Source organism: Nyctibius grandis, chromosome 1 (assembly GCF_013368605.1).
Source record: "Nyctibius grandis isolate bNycGra1 chromosome 1, bNycGra1.pri, whole genome shotgun sequence".
NCBI classification, from domain to species: domain Eukaryota; kingdom Metazoa; phylum Chordata; class Aves; order Nyctibiiformes; family Nyctibiidae; genus Nyctibius; species Nyctibius grandis.
Window position 1 is genome coordinate 119,272,429 of NC_090658.1, and position 22,200 is coordinate 119,294,628.

At 39.1% G+C, this 22,200-nt stretch overlaps 1 protein-coding gene across 1 annotated transcript in view; it reads right to left on the minus strand.

Annotated features, from left to right (window-relative positions):
* The window catches only part of NBAS (NBAS subunit of NRZ tethering complex), a 185,009-nt gene that overhangs the window by 78,087 nt on the left and 84,722 nt on the right, over nucleotides 1-22,200 (minus strand). Inside the window, 3 exon segments of the mRNA XM_068424707.1 lie at nucleotides 233-462; nucleotides 20,748-20,885; nucleotides 21,431-21,507. Of these exon segments, the coding sequence (XP_068280808.1) occupies nucleotides 233-462; nucleotides 20,748-20,885; nucleotides 21,431-21,507 (445 nt within the window).

A 22,200-nucleotide genomic window follows, 5' to 3' on the forward strand; every position in this document is an offset into this window, starting at 1 on the left:
AAAGTTATTGATCCATTTATTTGGGTAACATTTCATTTAAGTGGAGTAGTTGAATAGGAAGTTGAAGTTGAAAAGGCTCCAACTGTAGCAGCATTACAGCATAAATAACTAAAGCAACTGGTATCTTATCCCTTCTAAAGGTCAGCACTACTTTCAATTTACTTTCCTGATTTAAAGCTTAAAGTGATTCCATTTTAAAATGAACAAAACAAACATAACTGACATTACTTACTCTGCCAATCCTAGTATTGTTTCTCTCTTGTACTGCCCATCTGCTGTAAACCTCTGCACATCCACTCCTTTGCCAAGCCCTTGCAGAATCTGAGCTTGAGTGAAATCCAGTAGTCGTTCATTGTAGTAATGCAGCTGATTTATCAAAGCTGCGATTTCTTCAGGCCAGTCTGCATAGCCATACTGAGTAACATGCTTTGTGACCATCTGAATCAACTCTTTTGGATCAGCCTGTGAAAATAATTGACAACAAACCAAAAAAAGCCCTGTAAATTTCTGAAAAAAAAAAACCAAACAGAATTCCCAATTTTCTGTAAGGGCTATTCGCTATGATATCATAATTTATCCTTTTGGAATGTTTTAAGACTACTTCATATGCTACAAAAATTCAAACAAACTTACCTAACCAAATTAATAGTAACAAGTACTTCACTATGACTGAATTTATTTGCCTTTAAAACCCTCATTTTTCTTAACACTGAACTAGGCAACTGATTGGCAAAACACTTTAACAAATCAAAGAAAACTTACCAAATCTCTCCTCAATTACAAACACTACAAATAAGTTTTACCCATAACCTCAAAAGTAAGAATCGAAGCAGTAATGCAAACTTTTTCTGATACACTTCTATTACAGAACTGATAAAACGAATAGCTTAGCATTTTAAGTGATGAGCACCAAGACTTTCAAAGAACAAGAAGTGTTACAAGATCTGCAAGTTACACACAAGATGCATTGCCTACACCCTGAAATCCATGGATTATGACAACCTTTGTTTACAAAATAACTTTCATCACAAATAAAACTTACTTTTCTGTATTAGAAATTATGCATCAAGTGCATATTTAATCAACCACTGACTTCTGTAGTCAATGCCCCACATAGCAAAGCAACAATTCAGAACATGAAACAAATACATTCTGCATGTTTGTAAGGGAAAAGGAACACATGTAATGTAGAGTTCCCAATTATCTCAAGAACTGCACAGTCTAGGCACCTCCACTTGGACACAGCTATGTGCAATATGTAATCACTCAGCACACTCAACACTTCGATTTCTCTCTTCTATGAAGAATGAGGCCACCAGCAGCACAATGCCCACAAGGAAGCACCATGACTTCTGTGTAGCACCCAGTGAGGAAGGCGTGCCACCAAAAGAGCCAGCAAAAAATACCTGGGGATGCCGACTGTAGTTGAAATATTTTCTAAGAGAAACTGTTGAATTAACTGCTGTGATTTCAAAAATGTTGAGTGTACTGGACAAATATACTTTGTTTTTATTACAGAATGATTCTGCTAAATTAGAAGCTAAACTTATGAACATTAACTGGAGTGCACAGCAGGGTAAAACATGCCCCAAATGGTTGAACCTTGAGGCATGATTGAATTTTTCTATGATTTGCTGGTCATTCTAAATTGATTTGTTTTTTTCTTTTTTTTCTTTTCAAGTCTTAGCTGACAGGCTGCTCACCAAGTCATATTAAATCACAAAACGGTTTGGGTTGGAAGGGACCTTTAAAGATCATCTAGTCCAACCCCTTTCCTCGAGCAGGGTTATCCAGAGCAAACTGTCCAGGATCATGTCCAGTTAGGTTTTGAATATATACAAATACATATACTCAAAGATATATACCTATGTATACAACATATAATATATATACTCAAAGATATTTATACACAGAATATACTCAATATATACACACACACACTGAATGTGTTGCATTTCATTAGTTAGGTGATAGATAATAGATCGGTCAAAACTCCTTTGCCTTCAGTAAAAGCATTTTGTAGGCATCACTTTTGTACTCAGCTTCCAATTTTTGTAGAATTTGCAGGAACTTAATTATTTTTGTGTCTCCAAACTCTTTATTAAATTTAGTTGAAATTGGCCATCAAGTTTTGAAGTTAAATGTGCGTAGAAGTTAAATGCTACAGGGCATTTGCTGAAGCCCTCTAAACATTGCAAACTCATTGATTTTATAAACAACATCAGTAGTTCTTTCAAGGTTGCTTAGGAGATTGGTAACAGAATAATAAAACGTCAGAAAAGATACAGGCAAGCAGAGCAGTGCCTCTACAATACAATTATATCAGCAGGAAGCCATTCCACTGCTTATTACGCACCCTGGTATCTCATTTTAGGTGATACACTAGAATGTGAGCATGGAGACACGGAAAGTCAGAGCAAGATGAGGAAACCTGTTTAACATAATTGCCTAAATCCTCTGTACAGTCCACTAAGAAAGGCAGGTCTCTCTGACAACCTGTGAGGGTAAATTTGCTCTCTTTTGCTAGTTTTTCTGTCTCTCCGTTAAGAGCAGCAGAATCCAATGTCAGCACTCTTCTTCCAGTGCACAGCCCACAGGACTGTTCATAATGTACACAAAGACAATCTTGAAAGTATTTTCAAACAAATATGCCAGAACTCTTCCCTGAGAAATGGCTTCTGAAGATGAAAATGTAACAGTTTTATAAGTTTCCTGAACAGCACATAAATTTTCACCTTGAGGCAGAACTAAACTTCAGCATTTAAAACAATAACTTAAAATAATACTAATTACTAAGACAGGTAGATTAAAAACCATATTGGTTTTGGTCCCTACTATGTCTTCAATACACTGGGGCAATCATCATCTTTAAATATGAAATTCCTTTTAAAAGAAATAATCTGCCACTTTTCTTCCAATCATAATATTCTGACCAAGGTGTCATCCTCTCAAATGACATCTATCACTAGTGCCAACATTCATTCCCCATTTGTTACATTTCCCTAAAAGCATCTGTGTGCAGTCTTCCATGCTGCCTATTTATGTTACAAAAGGAACACCTTAAGGCTATTTAATCAGCTTAATAATTTTCCTGCTAATACTTTTGCCAAATAATACCTACAAAGATTCAATAATAAGTGTGCTGTTCCACTAGGACTGCTCTCTATCAAACTGGTCAGTACTGTTCCACTGTTTTTCTTACCAGAATCAATTCTACCTCTTGTTTCAATACCAGGTTACAACAAAAATAAAATAAAAAAAACCTGCATCAAGGACCACAGTGTGATACAGTAGTACAACAAATAACGATGACAAACTGTTACAAGGAGGGAAAGAGAAGGAAGTGGAAGACAGTCTGATGTACATGTTGTTTAAAGGATCAGTGTGATCCTTGGACATACATATGAGGAATGAGAAACAAAAAAGCCACATTGATATTTGTCGCTAATTCCCACTACTAAGTTCTTTTCTTGTTTTGACGTTCTGAAATAAGTTATAAAAGGGATGGCTCTGAAAAGTTTCACAAAAATTATTTAAAGTATTTAAGAAACATATCTTAGAGTAACATATAAGTAATGTCTTTGGAAGCAGAATGTAAATTAACATATATACATTCAGACTAAAGAAGACACAAGTTGTTTTTTTATTGCAAGCAGTTGCCAAGGATTGTGTTGAACTCTTCACCACCAAAAATCTTTCAATTAAGTGTTGTCCTCCTTTATCCCTTACAAGACGTATGCTCCAAACTATCAGAGCATGTGAAATCAAAAATTAGTTTAGAGAAATCCCACAGCCTGCTTCATGCAGAGCCTATACTGCTATCTGGTGTGAGACTTTCTAGGTTTTTCCCAAGTTGCAGTTGTTTGCAAAATTCATTTACTGGAATAACACACAGTTTTCCTTCTCTTAGATTTGCTATCCTTTATAGATTGAAAATGTTTTCTTAAATAACAGTGCTGCTTATGCATTACTTACTAGGCATTCAACACAAGCTCAATGAGACAATATAAAGAGCTAAAAGTGTTCAGTATAAAGTTGCATAGAACTTGTACTTCGTAATTTTAAGTATTAATTCTTTAACATCTTCACATTTTTAATAATACATGCTTTTTAAAAGATGAGCACAAATATTTCTACATCCATTAGATACCTAGTTCAATTGAACATGATGCTTGTTCTAACAAACACTAATAAAGATCATTATAGCTGTATTGCTAGTATTCAAAAAAAGTCTTAACAGTTTTTAGTTGAAAAGACCATAACAACTAGCTAGTAATAGTAGCTGGTGATGAAAATTAGCAATATCAGTAAAGGCTGACGCTTACTGCAGCATTCATAGGGTTTACAAATTCTTTGACTTTCTTAAAATTGTAACAGGCACTTAAAAACAAACAAATTCTACAGCAATTTGTGTAAATACAAATGAACTTTGACAGGTGAGACCAATAATAAGTCATATTCAACTTGTTCTCTTTCCAACGTTATGTGCCAAAAAAACCCAAACTGCTCCTACACGATTCTCTCTGTTGGCTTTTCAGAGTCTTTCAGATATTTCGAAAATGTGCCTAGGTGTCCAACTCCCTGCTGTGCCAGATAAATCTCCTCCAGTACTTCTACACAGACATTTCAACATGGCTTCCCCTCCCTGATCATTCAGGAAAGGTATTTTACATACGAACACAGCAGCAAACATAGAAGTTTTCAGAGAAGCCACAAGAGCTGACCCGAACGTATTACACCCTTAACTCGTGAGCCTCCATATCATTGCCAAGGGAAATCCCTCATGAACTACCTGACAATGCATTTTACTCATCTATTGGACTAGTGCTATGCTTTGTGCTGCAAGTGTTGTCTTGGCAATAGTGACGTAGACGTTGCCTAGGAATTAAAAAAAAAGTAGAGAAAAGAAAAAAGCACCCATCACTTCAGCATAGAGCTAATTTAACTCCATGTTATTAGATGTGATTTACTCAGCACAGACTAAGACAAGTTACTGTCAATATTGCATCACCAGCCATTACCAGTAAGCCTCAGCTGGGAATCAGGGTCCAGCTGACTAGATGTTTCAAAGCAGTATTTCTCTTTGACCATCCTCTGGGAGGCACACCCGTGAAACCCTTCAGCATCTGTATGTCACTGTGATTTTATAAAAGCAACACTGGTTTTAAAAAGAGATAAGAGGTTTTGATCTTGGAATTTCTTCACCCTGATCCCTAAAATAATCTTCAATTTTTTTTTTCCTGACAAGTTGCTGTTTCCTATTTCTTTCAAATCTCTTTAAAAGACTTAATTCAGCCATACACATCATGGAAAAAAAATTAATCTGAGTCATTTTTTCTCCTCCTCCTCCCCTGCTTAGGAAGTGGCAACAATTTTACATCTATGGAAACAGAGATAAAAAACAGAAAGCTCTACTGTAAACACATCATTGAGATAATATTATATCTCTGTAATGCGATTTAGCTTGTTTAGTTATTTTAAGACCAAGAATCTTTCCAACTGTTCTAAAAAGGAATATTATGCTTTTGGTTTTGTTTTTAATGTAAATGATCTTCAGACTAATACAGAAATGATGAGCAACACTGATGAGAAAAGCTGCTTAGATCATCAAGGCTAATCCACTCATAATCATCTCGAATACATAACTGATGTTGTACACCTTTCTGGATTAAAGTTGCAAAATATTTCCATCACCTTTTGAACTGTAGACTTTTGGTAATGGTCAAAAGCTGCAACCACAGTGAACCACAGGAATCTGAACGGGAATGCAGAGGACACATTAGCTGTGCCTTGTAATGCCACATTTGTTCTAAACCATTTTAAGCAATCCTAAGAAAGGAGATCATGCTGCAGAGGAAGACACATACACCAAGCAAAACCCTAATGGTTAGCAGAGCTAGATCACAGAATCACAGAATGTTAGGGATCGGAAGGGACCTCGAAAGATCATCTAGTCCAATCCCCCTGCCGGAGCAGGATTACCTAGATCATATCACACAGGAACGCGTCCACGCGGGTTTTGAATGTCTCCAGAGAAGGAGGCTCCACAACCTCTCTGGGCAGCCTGTTCCAGTGATCGGTTACCCTCACTGTAAAGAAGTTTTTCCTCATATTTATGTGGAACCTCCTGTGTTCCAGCTTGCACCCATACCAGATGACAGCACATGAGCAGAGCAAGAGACATCAGGGAGCAGGGGGTAAATAAAATTCCTGCTACAGTCACAGCTGCAGTCACAGACTGTCCTATCTCTAGCTGTTGCCCATCTCCAGTGCTTCTAACGAAAGCAAACTACACCTCTGGAAGGCACTTACGTTTCAGGGAGAAGAGGAGAACTCTCCCTAATCCTTGTAGCAACTGCCACAATCCCTGTAGCAAGAGATTCAATGTGCTATAAATTTGATAGAGGAGGAGGCAAGAAAAAAAAGAATGAAAAGAAGCACGTACAGGCAACGCTTTTCCTCACGTACCGAAGCAGAAAAAAAGATTTACAGGAAAGAAACAGTTCACTCAAGAAGTAAAATCCTGAACACGCCTGTTCATGCAAGAAATAAAATCCATCCCTCCACAGGACAGCTTTTTGTTAATTAAATCAATGACACTTGTCCTCAACTGAGTCTGTTGTCACACTGTGAGTCAAGAGTACACTAACTTAGACACAGTGCCACATGAATTTGGAGTGGCCTAGCTTTCAGATAACAGCCATCTCATGCCTGATCTGGTCAAAGCCAAAGATAAAGCATACAGCTGAGATGGAAGACCAGAACATCTCAGAAATAAAACCTGTACTGTCACATCACTCAAGTGCAAGGACACCTCAACCTTCTTTCTCCTCCCACTGCTGCAGCTATGTATATTGTTGGGTGACAACACTGATGTGTTTAGGATCAGCTTTCACGATCATTTTTTAAATGGATACAGGAAGTAGCAAATCCCATCACCCACCAGTGAAAACACACCAAGTCAATATATAAGGATAGCTACTAGAATACCTTTTATAAGCTACAAGATGCATCAGAATAAAGTTGCACAAACTAACAAAAAATGAGGTAGAGATGAGCTGAGCAATAAATCCTCAATTATCAAACCTATAGTTAGGTCTTACACATTCAGACAATATTAAAACAATTTTCTAGTTCAGATTTATAATTTTAGATGATCCATCAGAAGTTTTTGTAACATACTCTAATGTCTCAGGTATATTTAAGTATAATGATTTTAAAGCCTGTTCATACTCTTAAAAATGCTTGTCACCACAGTACTGTACCTGGGTGATGCAAACAAGCAATGTCACACAGTACGCAAAAATGTAGATCTGGATTTTTAGGTCCAGGAATGCAGCTGTGGACTCCAATTCCTCCCTTCTCACCTTCAACACAGATTTCATCCAGATTCTCTTTTTTCCAAGAACTGAAACTGGATGTTTTAAAACTTCATTCCAGACCAGTGGCTGTATAAAACAAATGTTCCTGGATCACAGTTTAAAAGCCAGTACCATTAGCTCTCACTTAAAGTGGCCAAATTTAAAACACCCCCAAACTTATACGTTATACAGACACAACTTATAACATGTTATACAAAATGTAGATTACACATAGATTACACAGGTGACTGAGGGCTTCACAGTCCTAGTCCGCTTAGGGGTTTAAGGCTAGTACTAACTTAAAAGGGTTATTTGAATTTCTGGGGAAATTAGTGAAAAGAAAATATGTACATTTGCAGTGAAATTAGAATAAACTAATTCATGACAAAAAAAACCAGCCAAAACTAAAAGAGTTGGTGAATTACCAGAAGAACAAGAAAACACAGGTGAAGAGTTTGTAAATAAGCACTTGCAATTTCAAAGAAATTGGAACTAATTAATTTTATTTCCTGAGTCCTCCTTTCTTCCACTATCCAGCAATAAGGACCTACAATAACAATTCATACCGCAAACATATGATAATAAATGACATTTTGTGCAAACGTGCTGCTTTGTTGCTTTATGAATAGAAACACGTTTGGAATACAAAATCTGCAAAAGGAAGGAAAATTTATAATATTTCAAAACCGGAGTCTAAAAAAAAGCAAACCATCATGTTGTGTTGGGTTTTTTTGCGCTTTTTTTAATAGAAGGAATGTTATACGTTTTGAATAAGCAATGCTGAAACGTAATGGTTGAAAACTGAAACACTTGGACAGGAAGGCAGCATACTCCGCTGACGCTTTAAGATCATTATGTTTGGAAACTAACTGGATCTTATCAGGACAAAAGGTTGCCCAAGATGCTGGTATGATTAAAGATGTGACATAAGTGGAATCCCTGGAATATTTTCTGCTAACAAAGTCCCCAGAAGTAATTGAGTAAGAAAGGATTGAGAGTTAAGCTGTTAGTTTTGAATTATGAATCAGATGTTGCTAGCACACAACCTTAAAATAGCATTACCTGTTGTTTTTATTTCCGCTTCAGAAATCACATTAAAGACAGTATTAGAACTGGGCTCTGCAATGTACAGCACCTATTATCCAAAACCATGTTCTGCAGGATTTTTTAACTCTGTCTGCAGAGGTATCACAAACACTGGCTGGAATTATCAAAATACTCCAACTGGGAAGAAAACACAGTTAACAAATTTGATTTCATCTATACATTTTGCTTTAATGTCAAAGAGCCACTCATCACAAAAGGATATCATATGGTTAACCAGGATATCTGCAATATTTGTAGATGAGTGAACGTTAATATCTGCATATTCTAGAAATTGTCTTGAATTTGTACTGAAGATATTTTAAGGTAAATTCCTAGAAAATTAAACTTGATTACCAAAGTTAATACATGATCTTTTAATAGCCAGCAGCAGAAGAAACAATGACAACAAAGTTACTTTAAGCCCAAACAAAACCACTAGGTATAAGTTAAATCAACATAGTTTCCAATACAGAAGCCAGTACTGAGAGGCTGCTGTTAAGTAATAAATCACAAAAATAATTTGAAAAGTTGTCCAGGACAGTTGTTCCACAGTTATGTTAAATGACTTGTGTCTGAAGAGTTGAACAAATTGCTCTAGTGCTCTCTTTTAAATGCTCTTTTGCTTTGTTTTTAATCAGCTCTTCCAGCAATAGTGAGGAATAATTTGTCCCAAGAGAAAATGTTTTGATAGTTTCTCTTCTACCTTGTGTTCTCTTACAGAGTCTCTCTTACTGGGTAAGACATTGAAGAGTCAGATTTAGGTAGAAAAATCTCATCTCGTCATTTCACCTGAAAGCTGGTTTAGTGGAACTAACACGTTATATAAAAGGTTAAAATGCAACTGAAAGAACACCTCTGAAAATAGAAAAATTACTACATAATTTTGAGTAAAATGCCTACTAAATTCACAGTACATAATTCATTTCCCATTTGCAGTCAGCATTACTCTCAGGAAATAATGTTACTGTTTAGGTAATTATCCTAATCTTCTGTCCATCTCCCTTTTCTCTAAAAAAAATCATTGTGTCTTGTTTCTTAATAAATTATGTTATTTATTATTCTTTTAGAATATGTCTTTAATCTTGGTCTATATGGCAGCAGCTGTAGTCATATACAGACTTTAGGTCAAGCATACATTCCTACTGTAAAACTTCAGTACAATATGTTTTAGTTTCCTAAGTAAAACATGGTATCCTTTTAATTTGTACAGTTACTTGACTGGATACTTGCAAATATTTCCATAACTTATTAATTTAAAGCTTGAAAACTAAATATTCTATGAGCTACATGACAAAACAAAACACCTAATTTCCTCTTCCCTGACACTTATTAAAATTCCAGAAGTCATATATTTTTTCATCTTAATCCAGGGGCACTGCTAGCACTTCTGAGCAGAAGCATGAGTTTCTCACTGACCACCTTCTCTTACTGTGATATATAATTTCATTAATAGCTTCTTAGGCTAAACTTATTCAGGCCAACCTAGCATTTATCCTCAGCTCTCCAAGATGGAAAAAGGAAAAACAAACCAACCAACCAACCAAAAACTCAACCAAAAAACCCCACCAAAAACTAAAGAGATGGAGGAGCCAGTGTTCTCACTTGATGGGAATTCAGTACTATCTGAAAAATTACCTATATTGCCAACCCAGATGAATAAAATTTTGCTAAAATATTCTGTTCTAAGATGAAATATGTTATAGAAAATTTCCATCAGGCTGCTTGCAAAATTAGTGACGCTCACCGACTAGAGAAAATAGTTACAGAAGAACAGAAAAGAAAAGTAAAAGAAAGATAAAGCCAACTGACTAGGGGAAGATAGCTTCAAAAAGCTGTCTGTCACCTTTATACTGTTTCCCAGAAAGGAACAAAACCCTTTGCAAGAAGGAAAGCATTAGTACTTATCCCAACTACCTCCCTTGCATGAAAAGCCACAAATATGTCTCCAGAGGAACACAGGCAAGCCAGACCTCAAACCTCTGCTGAAATGAAAGGCTGGTTTGAAGATCTTCTTTTCTAAAAGAGTATTTCTGCAAAGCTGGCTCAAGAACAACACTCGTTCTGCTTTCAGAAATAGGATTTAACAGAAGAGCTTATATAACCCTTGAGAAATAAAAGTAAGCAACACTGTAACCATCTCTTTTTCTTAAGCACAATTTATCTTGAAGAAATAAAACCAGGGGAAAAAAAATCCAAGCAACTACTTAACAGCTCTTTTCTGAGTCACGTAAATATTATTTGGTCCTAACTAAGAATGGCAATGCTTTGTAGTGTTGTGTGCTTAAAGAAATATGAGGATGTGTGAAACACTGGCTCATCTGTATCAAACACACCTCAACCAAAGGAACATAGTTGTCACAATCTGACTGCAATGTCACTAATTGCTGGTTTACTATTTCAGGCATCATACTGGAAGATGTTCAAAAACATCCACAATGACTGCTAGTTAGGAGAGATTACTTGAGCATTTAAGTCTTCGAACATAGCAGTGTTTAGTGAGCTCTCAATTTCTGTTAGCTTAGATATTCTTTCATTTAAAAAAATGTGTGTTTATTTGTTGAGACATCACTGATGAATAAGCAAATCAATAAGGAAAACTCACAAAAAGTGATAGCCCAAAGAGGAAATTAAAAGAGCTAAAAAAGTACCTGGAAAGTGTCTTATAAAGAAAAAAAAAAAAGCAAAGATGACTTCTCCCACAATCAGTTCTTAGTCTGCCAGTTAATGTCTCATTCATAGTGCCTTCCCCCACTGCCCTCCCTCTCCCTGGTTCTCTTCTCAGTCACAGGCTCCACGCACATGCAGGAAAGTCAAAGGAAGAGAGATTAGAGCAGCATTGATTCAAGGAGTTACACTCTCATCTCTCCCAGTTTTCCTTTTGGAACCATCAGATATGCTTTGGACTTAGAAACAGAAGCATATTCCAAATGTATATTTCCCCCCCCAAGTATTAATGAATAATAGTATCTGAACATGTACAAGCAAACAACCTGTTATATAAAAAGATAAGTGCTAGGCATAAACAGTAGCATGAAAGGGAAGCAACTTAAAGACCAGCAAAGAAACTTGAACTTGATGCAGAACATACAACAGAAAATTCAAACAGTAAAGCAAAGAGGAGAAATTACGCTGGCAAAGGAAATGTGCTAGTTTTCAGCATCACTAACCAGACAGAAAGAAAGGCCAAAGATGAACCAATAGCTTGAATCAGGACTCAAAATAGTAATAGAAGTAAAGAAGGTCATGTTTTAAATCTATCATAAACCAACAATAAAGGGCACTACCATTTTACCATCTGCAACAAACTTAGTGCTAGCCAGTGAGTTTATGGATAAAAAGTTGCATGTCGAGACAGAATGAAACAAGGACTGACTGACACAGTTTGTCAGTATTGCATTCAATATTAATAGACTTTCACTAAAACTTCATGTACACAAATCCAATTTGAGATTAAAATGTATATATTATTTCTAGTGAGTTAAGTTACATAATTTAGGAAAGTAGTGACAGGATATTATTATTTAAACACAAACCAACATACAACCATTTAATGAGCATTTGATTTCCAATGAGAGATTAACTCACGTGTATAGACTTAACTTCTAGCTGTACTACAGTGCCATGTAATAAGGTTAAAGCCATTAGACCTCATACAACATGGGTAATGCATAGAATCATAAAGTCATAGAATGGTTTGGGTTGGAAGGGACCTTAAAGATCATCTAGTTCCAACCCCCCTGCCACAGGCAGGGACACCTTTCCTCTAGACAAGGTTGCTCAAAGCCCCATCCAATCTGGCCTTGAACACTTCCAGGGAGGGGGCATTCACAACTTCTCTTGGCAACCTGTGCCGGTGTCTCACCACCCTCACAGTCAAGAATTTCTTCCTAATATCTAATCTAAACCTGCCCTCCTTCAGTTTAAAACTGATACCCCTCATCCTATCACTACAAGCCCTTGTAAAAAGTCCCTCTCCTGCTTTCCTGTAGGCCTCTTCAGGTACTGGAAGGCTGCGATAAGGTCTCCTTGGAGCCTTCCCTTCTCCAGGCTGAACAGCCCCAACTTTCTCAGCCTGTCTTCATAGGAAAGGGCTCCAGCCCTTTGATCATCTTCATGGCCCTCCTCTGGACTTGCTCCAACAGCTCCATGTCCTTCTTATGTTTGGGGGCCCCCAGAGCTGGATGCAGTATGCAGGTGGGGTCTCACAAGAGCAGAGTAAAGGAGAAGAATCACCTCCCTCGACCTGCTAGCCACACCTCCTTTTGATGCAGCCCAGGATACGGTTGGCCTTCTGGGCTGCAAAGCGCACATTGCCAGCTCATGTTGAGTTTCTCATCAACCATCACCCCCAAGTCCTTCTCCTCAGGGCTGCGCTCAATCCATTCTCCGCCCAGCCTGTATTTGTGCTTGGGATTGCCCTGACCCACGTGCAGGACCTTGCACTTTGGCCTTGCTGCATTTCACGCTGGTTTGCACAAGCCCAGCTCTCCAGCCTGTCAAGGTTCCCTCTGGATGGCATCCCTTCCCTTCAGCGTGTTCAACCACACCACACAGGCTTGGTGTCATTGGCAAACCTTGCTGAGGGCGCACTCAATCCCACTGTCCATATCGCCGACAAAGATGTTAAACAGGACCCGGTCCCAATACCGACCCCTGAGGAATGCCACTCGTCACTGGTGTCCACTTGGACACTGAGCATCTGGTAGCCCGTAAGATCTGCCCCTCTCCCTCCTCTTGCATACAGCCTTCTTATACAGCATTTACTTCCAGTTCAAATGAAGTCTTTGTTTTCAACATCCTACACTTCAGAATAATACCTCAAGTTGTAGTGTAAGGACCCATGGCTGGGAGTTCTGCTTCTCTGGCTTAGTAAACTGTATTTATAATTAAGGTCAACCTTATACAAATAAGCAACAGAACTGCCTTGGGAGCCAAGTCAAGCTGCAGAATGAACTCCCGTAAGATCAAGACAACTTCTACATATTCATTCCCAAGCTCAGAACACTCTTCTTTTGACCTTGCTTTCATTAATGCAAAAAAAGATAAACACATATCAGCATGTAACAATTTAAAAACTGTTCCACATGCTGTTTTCCCCCTATAGAAGAGGACACTAGAGAGATTAAGACACACATGACATATTTGTCACAGCCACTTAATGCACTTAAAGTCCAACAGACGCCATTGCAGTGAGGGAAGTATAGAGAGCCTAAATTCAGTCTGCCAAATATGTGAATAGACAGAAACAATGGTCTAACAATGACAGGAATAAAGGGAAACAGCACAGGAACTAAAATACACAACAGTTGTCATACAAACAGAGAGAGAAAATAAAAACAAAACCAGAGAAAAAAACCCTCCTCTTGTAGACAGTGAATTTATGTGAGGTGAAAGCAGAGCTAATTCTGCCTCTTACAGAGCGATTGATAGAGTCTTCCCTAAGCAGCAAGTAACAGAAAAGGGAAGCAGGTTAAGTGCACAGAGCACAAGTTCACTGTATAAATACACCCTTTCACACAGTGACTCAAAAGCCAGTTACATCAGAGTACTTAACTCTGTGGAACTGAACTCCCAGCATCTTTCACCAACTCTATGCTGCATCAAAGCATCACGAAGAAGAACCTCTGAGGTTACCATTTCAACACATTGCCAGTTGCAATGCACAAAAAGGACAGGAATCAAATTCGTTTGAATAACAGGTAAGGGAATAAAATAAACACCTAAGAATTTTCTGCTAACAGTAACTTTCCTCATCTGCTATTACTTGCAAAATTCCCATTCCCCTCTGCAACTTAGCAGTATTTTTTAGAACTGTTGCTTGATGCTCCAAGAAAAAGCTTGCCCCCCAGCTAAGGTCAGTAAAATACTCCTCTCCAAAACAATAGAAACATTTCAGCATTACATTATTAGCATGAAGACAGGAACATAACATATTAATTAACCTCAGGGTAATCACACTTTTTCACTCCTTTCTAAAGTAAACAATCCCCCAGATACATGTATTCTAGTCACTTATCAGATCAACAGAATAGAACAAATGAGGAGAGAAGCTGTTAACATCAAAAATTATCCAGCAAATGTCTTGCTCAGCTATACAGCTTTTCTTCTCATTCATCAAGACCGGGATGTAGGGAGCAGTGAATCAGAGGGGCAGTGGGGAGACAGCCTTGATGCTGTGTAAGTAAAGGTTCAGCAACAGCCAAAACACTGGTGTGTTATCAACACTTCTAGCCACAAATGCAAAGCACAACACCATAGGGGCTGCTATGAAGAAAGAACTCCATCCGTGCCAGTTAATCCCATCCCTGCCAAGCCTAGTATGGACCTAAACCAAAAATAAATATAGCTTCTCCAAGGGTAATGAAGTGTCCTCACATCAATACTTTTCACAGCCAGCCCATTTCTGGAAATTTTGTTCTCTTCTGTCTGGCATTACTCTTAGAGCTTTATCTGTGGTTTTATTTGGTTGTAGAGCTCCTTTAATGTCTTCCTCAGAATAAGAAAATAATATAGCTCAGACGCCCTAAACTATTATGTTTATATTCTTATGACAACTAAAATTCAAAATTGTCTTGAGTACAAAACTAAAGCAGTACTTCATATACAAATCCCTTTGTTTCTCCTTAAAGCAAAGTAATAACTTGATCAGAAACAGAAATTATCAAGCTGATTTCCTTTTGGACATCAACAGTACAAAAAAAAAGTTAATGAGAATTTCTGGCAATTTATGATTCTGTTTTGATGTGCAGATATTAGCTGTCAGTATTTCACACCACAGTTAAAAAAAAAAAAAAAACCTCAAGCCTTCATGCAACAGACCCAATCATTCCTTCAAAATGTCTTTCTTGACTAACTAGCAAGTCTGAAAAGCCTGTCTCAGCCAGTAGAAGAGGAAATCTCCCCCCTTACTCCCCATTATCCTTATAACATCTGTAATTTTCATCCTGAGAACATGCCTCCCATTGTGCCAGAGGTACTCATGTACTGTTTTGAAAGATTTATACAATGTTATTTTAAAGTGCACATAGGAATTGTAGACTTCTCCATGCTTCTATACAGCTGCTTATAAATTCAGCTAGAGTTTTCAGACAGGATGCTTGAAGGGGGATGGGGTAGTAGCTGGGCTTGCACCACTGGGGCAACGCTCTAGTGTTGAGGTAGACCAGGAGGCCTCCCATCCCCCTGGGGTGAAATCAGTGTGCTCAGCTCCCTCCCTGAAATGCCTGTACACCAATGCGCGCAGCATGGGGAATAAACAGGAGGAGTTGGAAATCCGTGTTCGGTCGGGGTGCTATGATTTAGTGGCAATTACAGAGACTTGGTGGGACGCCTCGCATGACTGGAATGTGGTCATGGATGGCTATGTCTTGTTCAGGAAAGACAGGCCACTAAGGAGAGGTGGTGGAGTTGCACTTTATGTGAGTGAGCAGCTAGAATGTATTGAGTTCTGTCCAGGGGCGGATCAGGAGCGAGTTGAGAGTTTGTGGGTGCGAATTAAGGGGCAGGCTGGCAGGGGTGATACTGTTGTGGGTGTCTATTACAGGCCACCGGATCAGGATGAGGAGGGTGATGAGGCCTTCTACAGGCAGCTGAGAGCAGTCTCGCAATTACAAGGTCTGGTTGTTGTGGGGGATTTCAACTACCCTGATATTTGCTGGGAGGCCTACTCAGCCAGCCATCCTCAGTCCAGGAGGTTCCTCCAGTGCATTGATGATAACTTTCTGATGCAAATGGTGGATGAGCCAACTAGGAGAGGAGCGCTGCTGGATCTTATCCTCACTAACAAGGAGGGTCTGGTTGAAGAGGTGAAGGTTGAGGGCAGCCTTGGTTGTAGCGACCATGAGATGGTAGAGTTCAGGATCTCATGGGGCAGGACCAGAATAGCTAGCAGAATCACAACCCTGGACTTCAGGAGGGCCAACTTTGGCCTTTTCAAGCAATTGCTAGGGGAAATCCCATGGGTCAGGGTACTAGAAGGTAAGGGGGCCCAAGATAGTTGGTTAGCATTCAAGGACTGCTTCTTCCGAGCTCAAGATCAGAGCATCCCAGCACGTAGGAAGTCAAGGAAGGGTACCAGGAGACCTGCATGGTTAAACAGGGAACTGCTGGGCAAACTCAAGTGGAAGAAGAGGGTGTACAGATCATGGAAGGAGGGGCTGGCCACTTGGGAGGAATAGAAGTCTGTTGTCAGAGGATGTAGGGAGGCAACTAGGAAAGCTAAGGCCTCCTTGGAATTAAACCTTGCAAGAGAGGTCAAGGACAACACAAAGGGCTTCTTCAAATACATTGCAGGTAAAGCCAACACTAGAGGCAATGTAGGCCCACTGATGAATGAGGTGGGGGTCCTGGAGACAGAGGATAAAAAGAAGGCGGAGTTACTGAATGCCTTCTTTGCCTCTGTCTATACTGCTGGAGGCTGTCCTGAGGAGCCCCGGACCCCTGCGGCCCCAGTAGAAGTCAGGATAGAGGAGGAATCTGTCTTGGTAGATGAGGGCTGGGTCAGGGACCAATTAAGCAATCTGGACGTCCATAAATCCATGGGCCCTGATGGGATGCACCCGCGGGTGCTGAGGGAGCTGGCGGAAGTCATTGCTACGCCACTCTCCATCATCTTTGCTAAGTCGTGGGCAACGGGAGAGGTGCCTGAGGACTGGAGGAAAGCGAATGTCACTCCAATCTTCAAAAAGGGCAAGAAGGAGGACCCGGGGAACTATAGACCGGTCAGCCTCACCTCCATCCCCGGAAAGGTGATGGAACAACTTGTTCTTGGTGCTGTCTCTAGGCACATCAAGGATAGGGGGATCATTAGGGGCACTCAGCATGGTTTCACCAAGGGGAAGTCATGCTTAACCAACTTGATAGCCTTTTATGAGGATGTAACCAGGTGGATAGATGATGGTAAAGCTGTGGATGTGGTCTATCTCGATTTCAGTAAAGCGTTTGACACGGTCTCCCACAGCATCCTCGCAGCTAAACTGAGGAAGTGTGGTCTGGATGATCGGGTAGCGAGGTGGATTGTGAACTGGCTGATAGAAAGAAGCCAGAGAGTGGTGGTCAATGGGACAGAGTCCAGTTGGAGGCCTGTGTCTAGCGGAGTCCCTCAAGGGTCGGTACTGGGACCAGTACTATTCAATATATTCATTAATGACTTGGATGAGGGAATAGAGTGCACTGTCAGCAAGTTCGCTGATGACACAAAACTGGGAGGAGTGGCTGACATGCCAGAAGGCTGCGCAGCCATTCAGAGAGACCTGGACAGGCTGGAGAGTTGGGCGGGGAGAAATTTAATGAAATATAACAAGGGCAAGTGTAGAGTCCTGCATCTGGGCAAGAACAACCCCATGTACCAGTACAAGTTGGGGGCAGAGCTGTTGGAGAGCAGCGTAGGGGAAAGGGACCTGGGGGTCCTAGAGGACAACAGGATGACCATGAGCGAGCAGTGTGCCCTTGTGGCCAAGAAGGCCAATGGCATCCTGGGGTGTATTAGAAGGGGTGTGGTTAGCAGGTCGAGAGAGGTTCTCCTCCCCCTCTACTTTGCCCTGGTGAGGCCGCATCTGGAATATTGTGTCCAGTTCTGGGCCCCTCAGTTCAAGAAGGACAGGGAACTGCTAGAGAGAGTCCAGCGCAGAGCCACGAAGATGATTAAGGGAGTGGAACATCTCCCTTATGAGGAGAGGCTGAGGGAGCTGGGTCTCTTTAGCTTGGAGAAGAGGAGACTGAGGGGTGACCTCATTAATGTTTATAAATATGTAAAGGGCAAGTGTCATGAGGATGGAGCCAGGCTCTTCTCAGTGACATCCCTTGACAGGACAAGGGGCAATGGGTGCAAGCTGGAACACAGGAGGTTCCACATAAATATGAGGAAAAACTTCTTTACGGTGAGGGTGACCGAACACTGGAACAGGCTGCCCAGAGAGGTTGTGGAGTCTCCTTCTCTGGAGACATTCAAAACCCGCCTGGACGCGTTCCTGTGTGATATGGTCTAGGCAATCCTGCTCCGGCAGGGGGATTGGACTAGATGATCTTTCGAGGTCCCTTCCAATCCCTAACATTCTGTGATTCTGTGATTCTGTGATTCAATGGACTAGAAAAATCACACCTACTGTGACTCAGATGCTGTTATACAGAAATACACGCTCTATGATCTTGAGGATCCACCTTCTAAGCATGTGGCTGAAGCACCAGATACTTAGATCTTTACTGAAAATGTAAAGGTTTAGAACAGGGGGAAAAAAAGATTGGTTATACACCTTCACCCACAAAAACACACTCAGTTATCTTCTAAGAATAATGCATAGCTTTGAATTATACAGTTAAGGACCTAGGGATTCATTTCTATTTTGAGAAACAGTCAGAAGATAAAGGTGATGCAAGACACCAGTGAGCTGGAAGACAATCTACTATGGGATGACATCTACAACTGAGTTTATCATCTTCATAAAAGTTTGTACCATAAAAGTGTAAGATTATTTTTTTCCCCCCACAGAGCTCTTAGGAAACACAAAAATAAAAACCATGGCTAGATCTATTCCAAGAAGTAGCAACTGGTATGGCAATGAGGAAAGCAACTTGCAAGCTGAGCGATTCTTTATTACCAGCATCTAAGATGTATATTTAAACAAATGGCTGTTTTGCAGTGGAAACTGAGCATTTAAGTCTGGGGCTATTTTGTGGGGAAAAAAAAAAAAAGAAAAAGTACTTATTTTGCTCAAAAGCATCTGTTTCTATTTCTCCTTTTCTACTTCAGTGACATTCCCTCACTGGATACCCTTGAAATTAGTAACAATGAATGCATTCTCCTGTGTTATTTTCTTACTGGGCATTTGGGCCTCTCCTTTTTTTTTTTCCTTTTTCTTTTTCTTGGTGGGCTGTTCACTCAGGATCTTCTCATACAGTTGTTTTCAAAAGCTACTGTTTAACAGTAGTACTGAAACATAGCACATACTCTTTTTAGCAAACAACTTAGAATCCACTGCTTATCACAGTCACATACAGGATTTTACCAAGATGGAACAAAAGATTTAGCCAAAGATCATATCAGTAAGAGATAAACTACATGGTGCTACTGATAAGACTTTGCTTACTAAATGACAATTGGAGTAGAAGTAGTTCGATCTTTAACATCTCTGTCCTCATTCTTACGACTTAACGCTTTCAAAAGGCTTCATAGCTCATTTCATAAAATAAGACTGTCTAAAAAAACTAAAATAAAATTTAAAAAATCTTTTTTTTCATCAAAGGTGCTTTGCAGCAGGTGGACCTAGGCTCAAAGAAAGCTATTTAACAAATGCAAATAAATTCCTCACAACCAACATATTTTGCTAGCCCCACAAATTTCAGTTGTGGGCTAAGTTTTCCTTTCACTTCTAAACAGAAGATGGCAGAATGCAAATGTCAGCAGGAGCATGAAAGACTGCCTAATTGTGGAACTTGGCTAATATCAAAACAGGCTTTCCTCTGTAAATCAGCAGTCATTCTGAACATGGAAAAAAAATCTCCTCTTTCATGCCATGGTGGTGATTAGTGGTCTCTCTTTTCAGAAAACTTGTGACCAGAAGTGTTCTTTTAGCTGTAATGCAGAGTTAGGCTGAAAACCAAACAGTCCAGAGAGCTTCTGTACAGGAGGAAAGAACTGGTGTAAATTCAGAAAGGCTCTCTTGGAGTGGCAAAGAAGAGTTTTTTACCCAGGTACCTTAGTAGGGATGGCAACTGGTGCCTTACTAAACTTTTGTATGTCAACTTTCTGATTTAGTTCTGTATAACTGCTTTAATCACAGGCGATGAGCAAGAGGTAAAGCTATGCCATTTCAAAAAGAGATACTTGTCAAAGGAAATCAACAAATTCATCAATGAATGAGAATGAATTTTCAAAGCACCATATGTAAATTAAAATATAAAACAACACACCTCAAGGAAGGCTATGGAAACTTTTTGAATAGCATCTTTCTTGCTTAAATGGACACTTGACTCTTCCTAGGAAGTACTGCATTGTATTATTATTGCAATATGACAGCATAGGCTATGCTCATGATTACTCAGTGTTTATAAGCTACTTTGAAGACTGATACTGCTATTACCTATAAAAAACACTTGATATTGTGCTTCAAAAACTCTTCCACAAACTGTGAAGTACTTGTCTGTTTACAGCACTGTTGAAGAATAATTATGTGTAACTTAACAGGCTGCTCACACTGTAAGCCAGATCAGCTCCTTAACAGGCTTAACTCATGTACTGGCTTTTTAGAATAGCTTTAATGCTGCACATTAATGAATACGGTTTTAAAAAGAAAGAGTACTAACCCTGTAGAGAGGGTGGCATTTGTCCTTGAAACATGGTGCCAAACGAGCATAGATCTGCAGACTATAGTAATAACTTGCCAGCTGGAGAGATAACGCAGAATGTAATTGCTTTTCAAAGCATTTGTTGGCATCTACCACCTAGGAGAAAGAGAGCATTAATTTAGATGAAAGAATTAGCAAGCATACAACATTAAGTGCACAAACTTTCTAAAAAGCTACTTGCTGTGATTTAGAAATAGCTCTGACTATGTTTTTCTGGCACAGAAGTAAATCAGTAACCTTCACACACACATAAAAATAACTCTACATTATGACCTTTTTCTCCCCTTGAACAAGCATCTAACCAAAATGATTTTCCAACTACAGTTTTGCTGCTTCTATACCACAAAGTTATTATCCATATTTTTGAGCTACACTAGAACTGTTGGTCAGGTGACCCAACTACCACTTTAAGTAAGAAAATGTGTCTTTTCACCAGTGCCATGCTCATAAGCCAGTCCGATGACATTTGTTCAGAGTTTCCTTTAAATGTACCAGCCCAATCTATAAAAATGTGTATTTAAATGAATTCAAAGTCTTAGATTTTAAAACCCTAAGGAAATTGTATTTTCTTACGGAATTTTGAAATGTTATTAATAGTCTTTCCTGGCAAAAACGTACAAACAAAATCACTATCAACATACCTGCGGCAGTGCAAGTAGATAGGCGAGAGACAAGGCCATATCATTTGGTAAAGCATCACTTGCCAGTTGTAGCAGAACTGCAACATATAGGGAGCAGAAATAAAGCTTTGATTACTGACCTACCTAGCCTTGACAGTTAGCAAATGAAGTATTTTCAGTGTAACCGTATTTTATTAGACAAAAGCTTCAAGCATTCTATACATACTTAATTAAACACTTATCAGTGCAATCCAGAAACAGATAATATGTAATTAAACTGCAGCACAGCTTTACCTTGACTTCCAGGCAAAGCGTTTGATGCATTAACCAAACAAGAATGAGACTATGCAGTAACAGATGCTAAACAAAGCCACCAAAATATCACCTGTACTGATTTATGACACATAAATCTTTTCCTTGTAAAATCAAGGCAGTAAAGTCATGTTGTAAACGTTAAAAGACACCAATAAGAGGAAAGGTATAAAATGTTTCCTCTTCCAGCCTGAGCTCTAATTCATTTACCAATTAACACAATAAGCCATATTAAAAATTTTTGTCTTAATAAAAAAAAAAAATAACAAGCTACAAGTGTCGTATGAATTTTAAATGAAATCAGTGTAACAGGTCCTGTCACATATAGCAAAAAGAAATATCAGCACAAGGACATAATTGAAATTAATGCACCAAAAAATAATTATTCTGATTATAAAAATATATATTTCTGGTAATGCTGATACAAAAATTACGTACTCTTCCTATATTAAGGATTCCAGACTTTTTTTTTTTGTTTA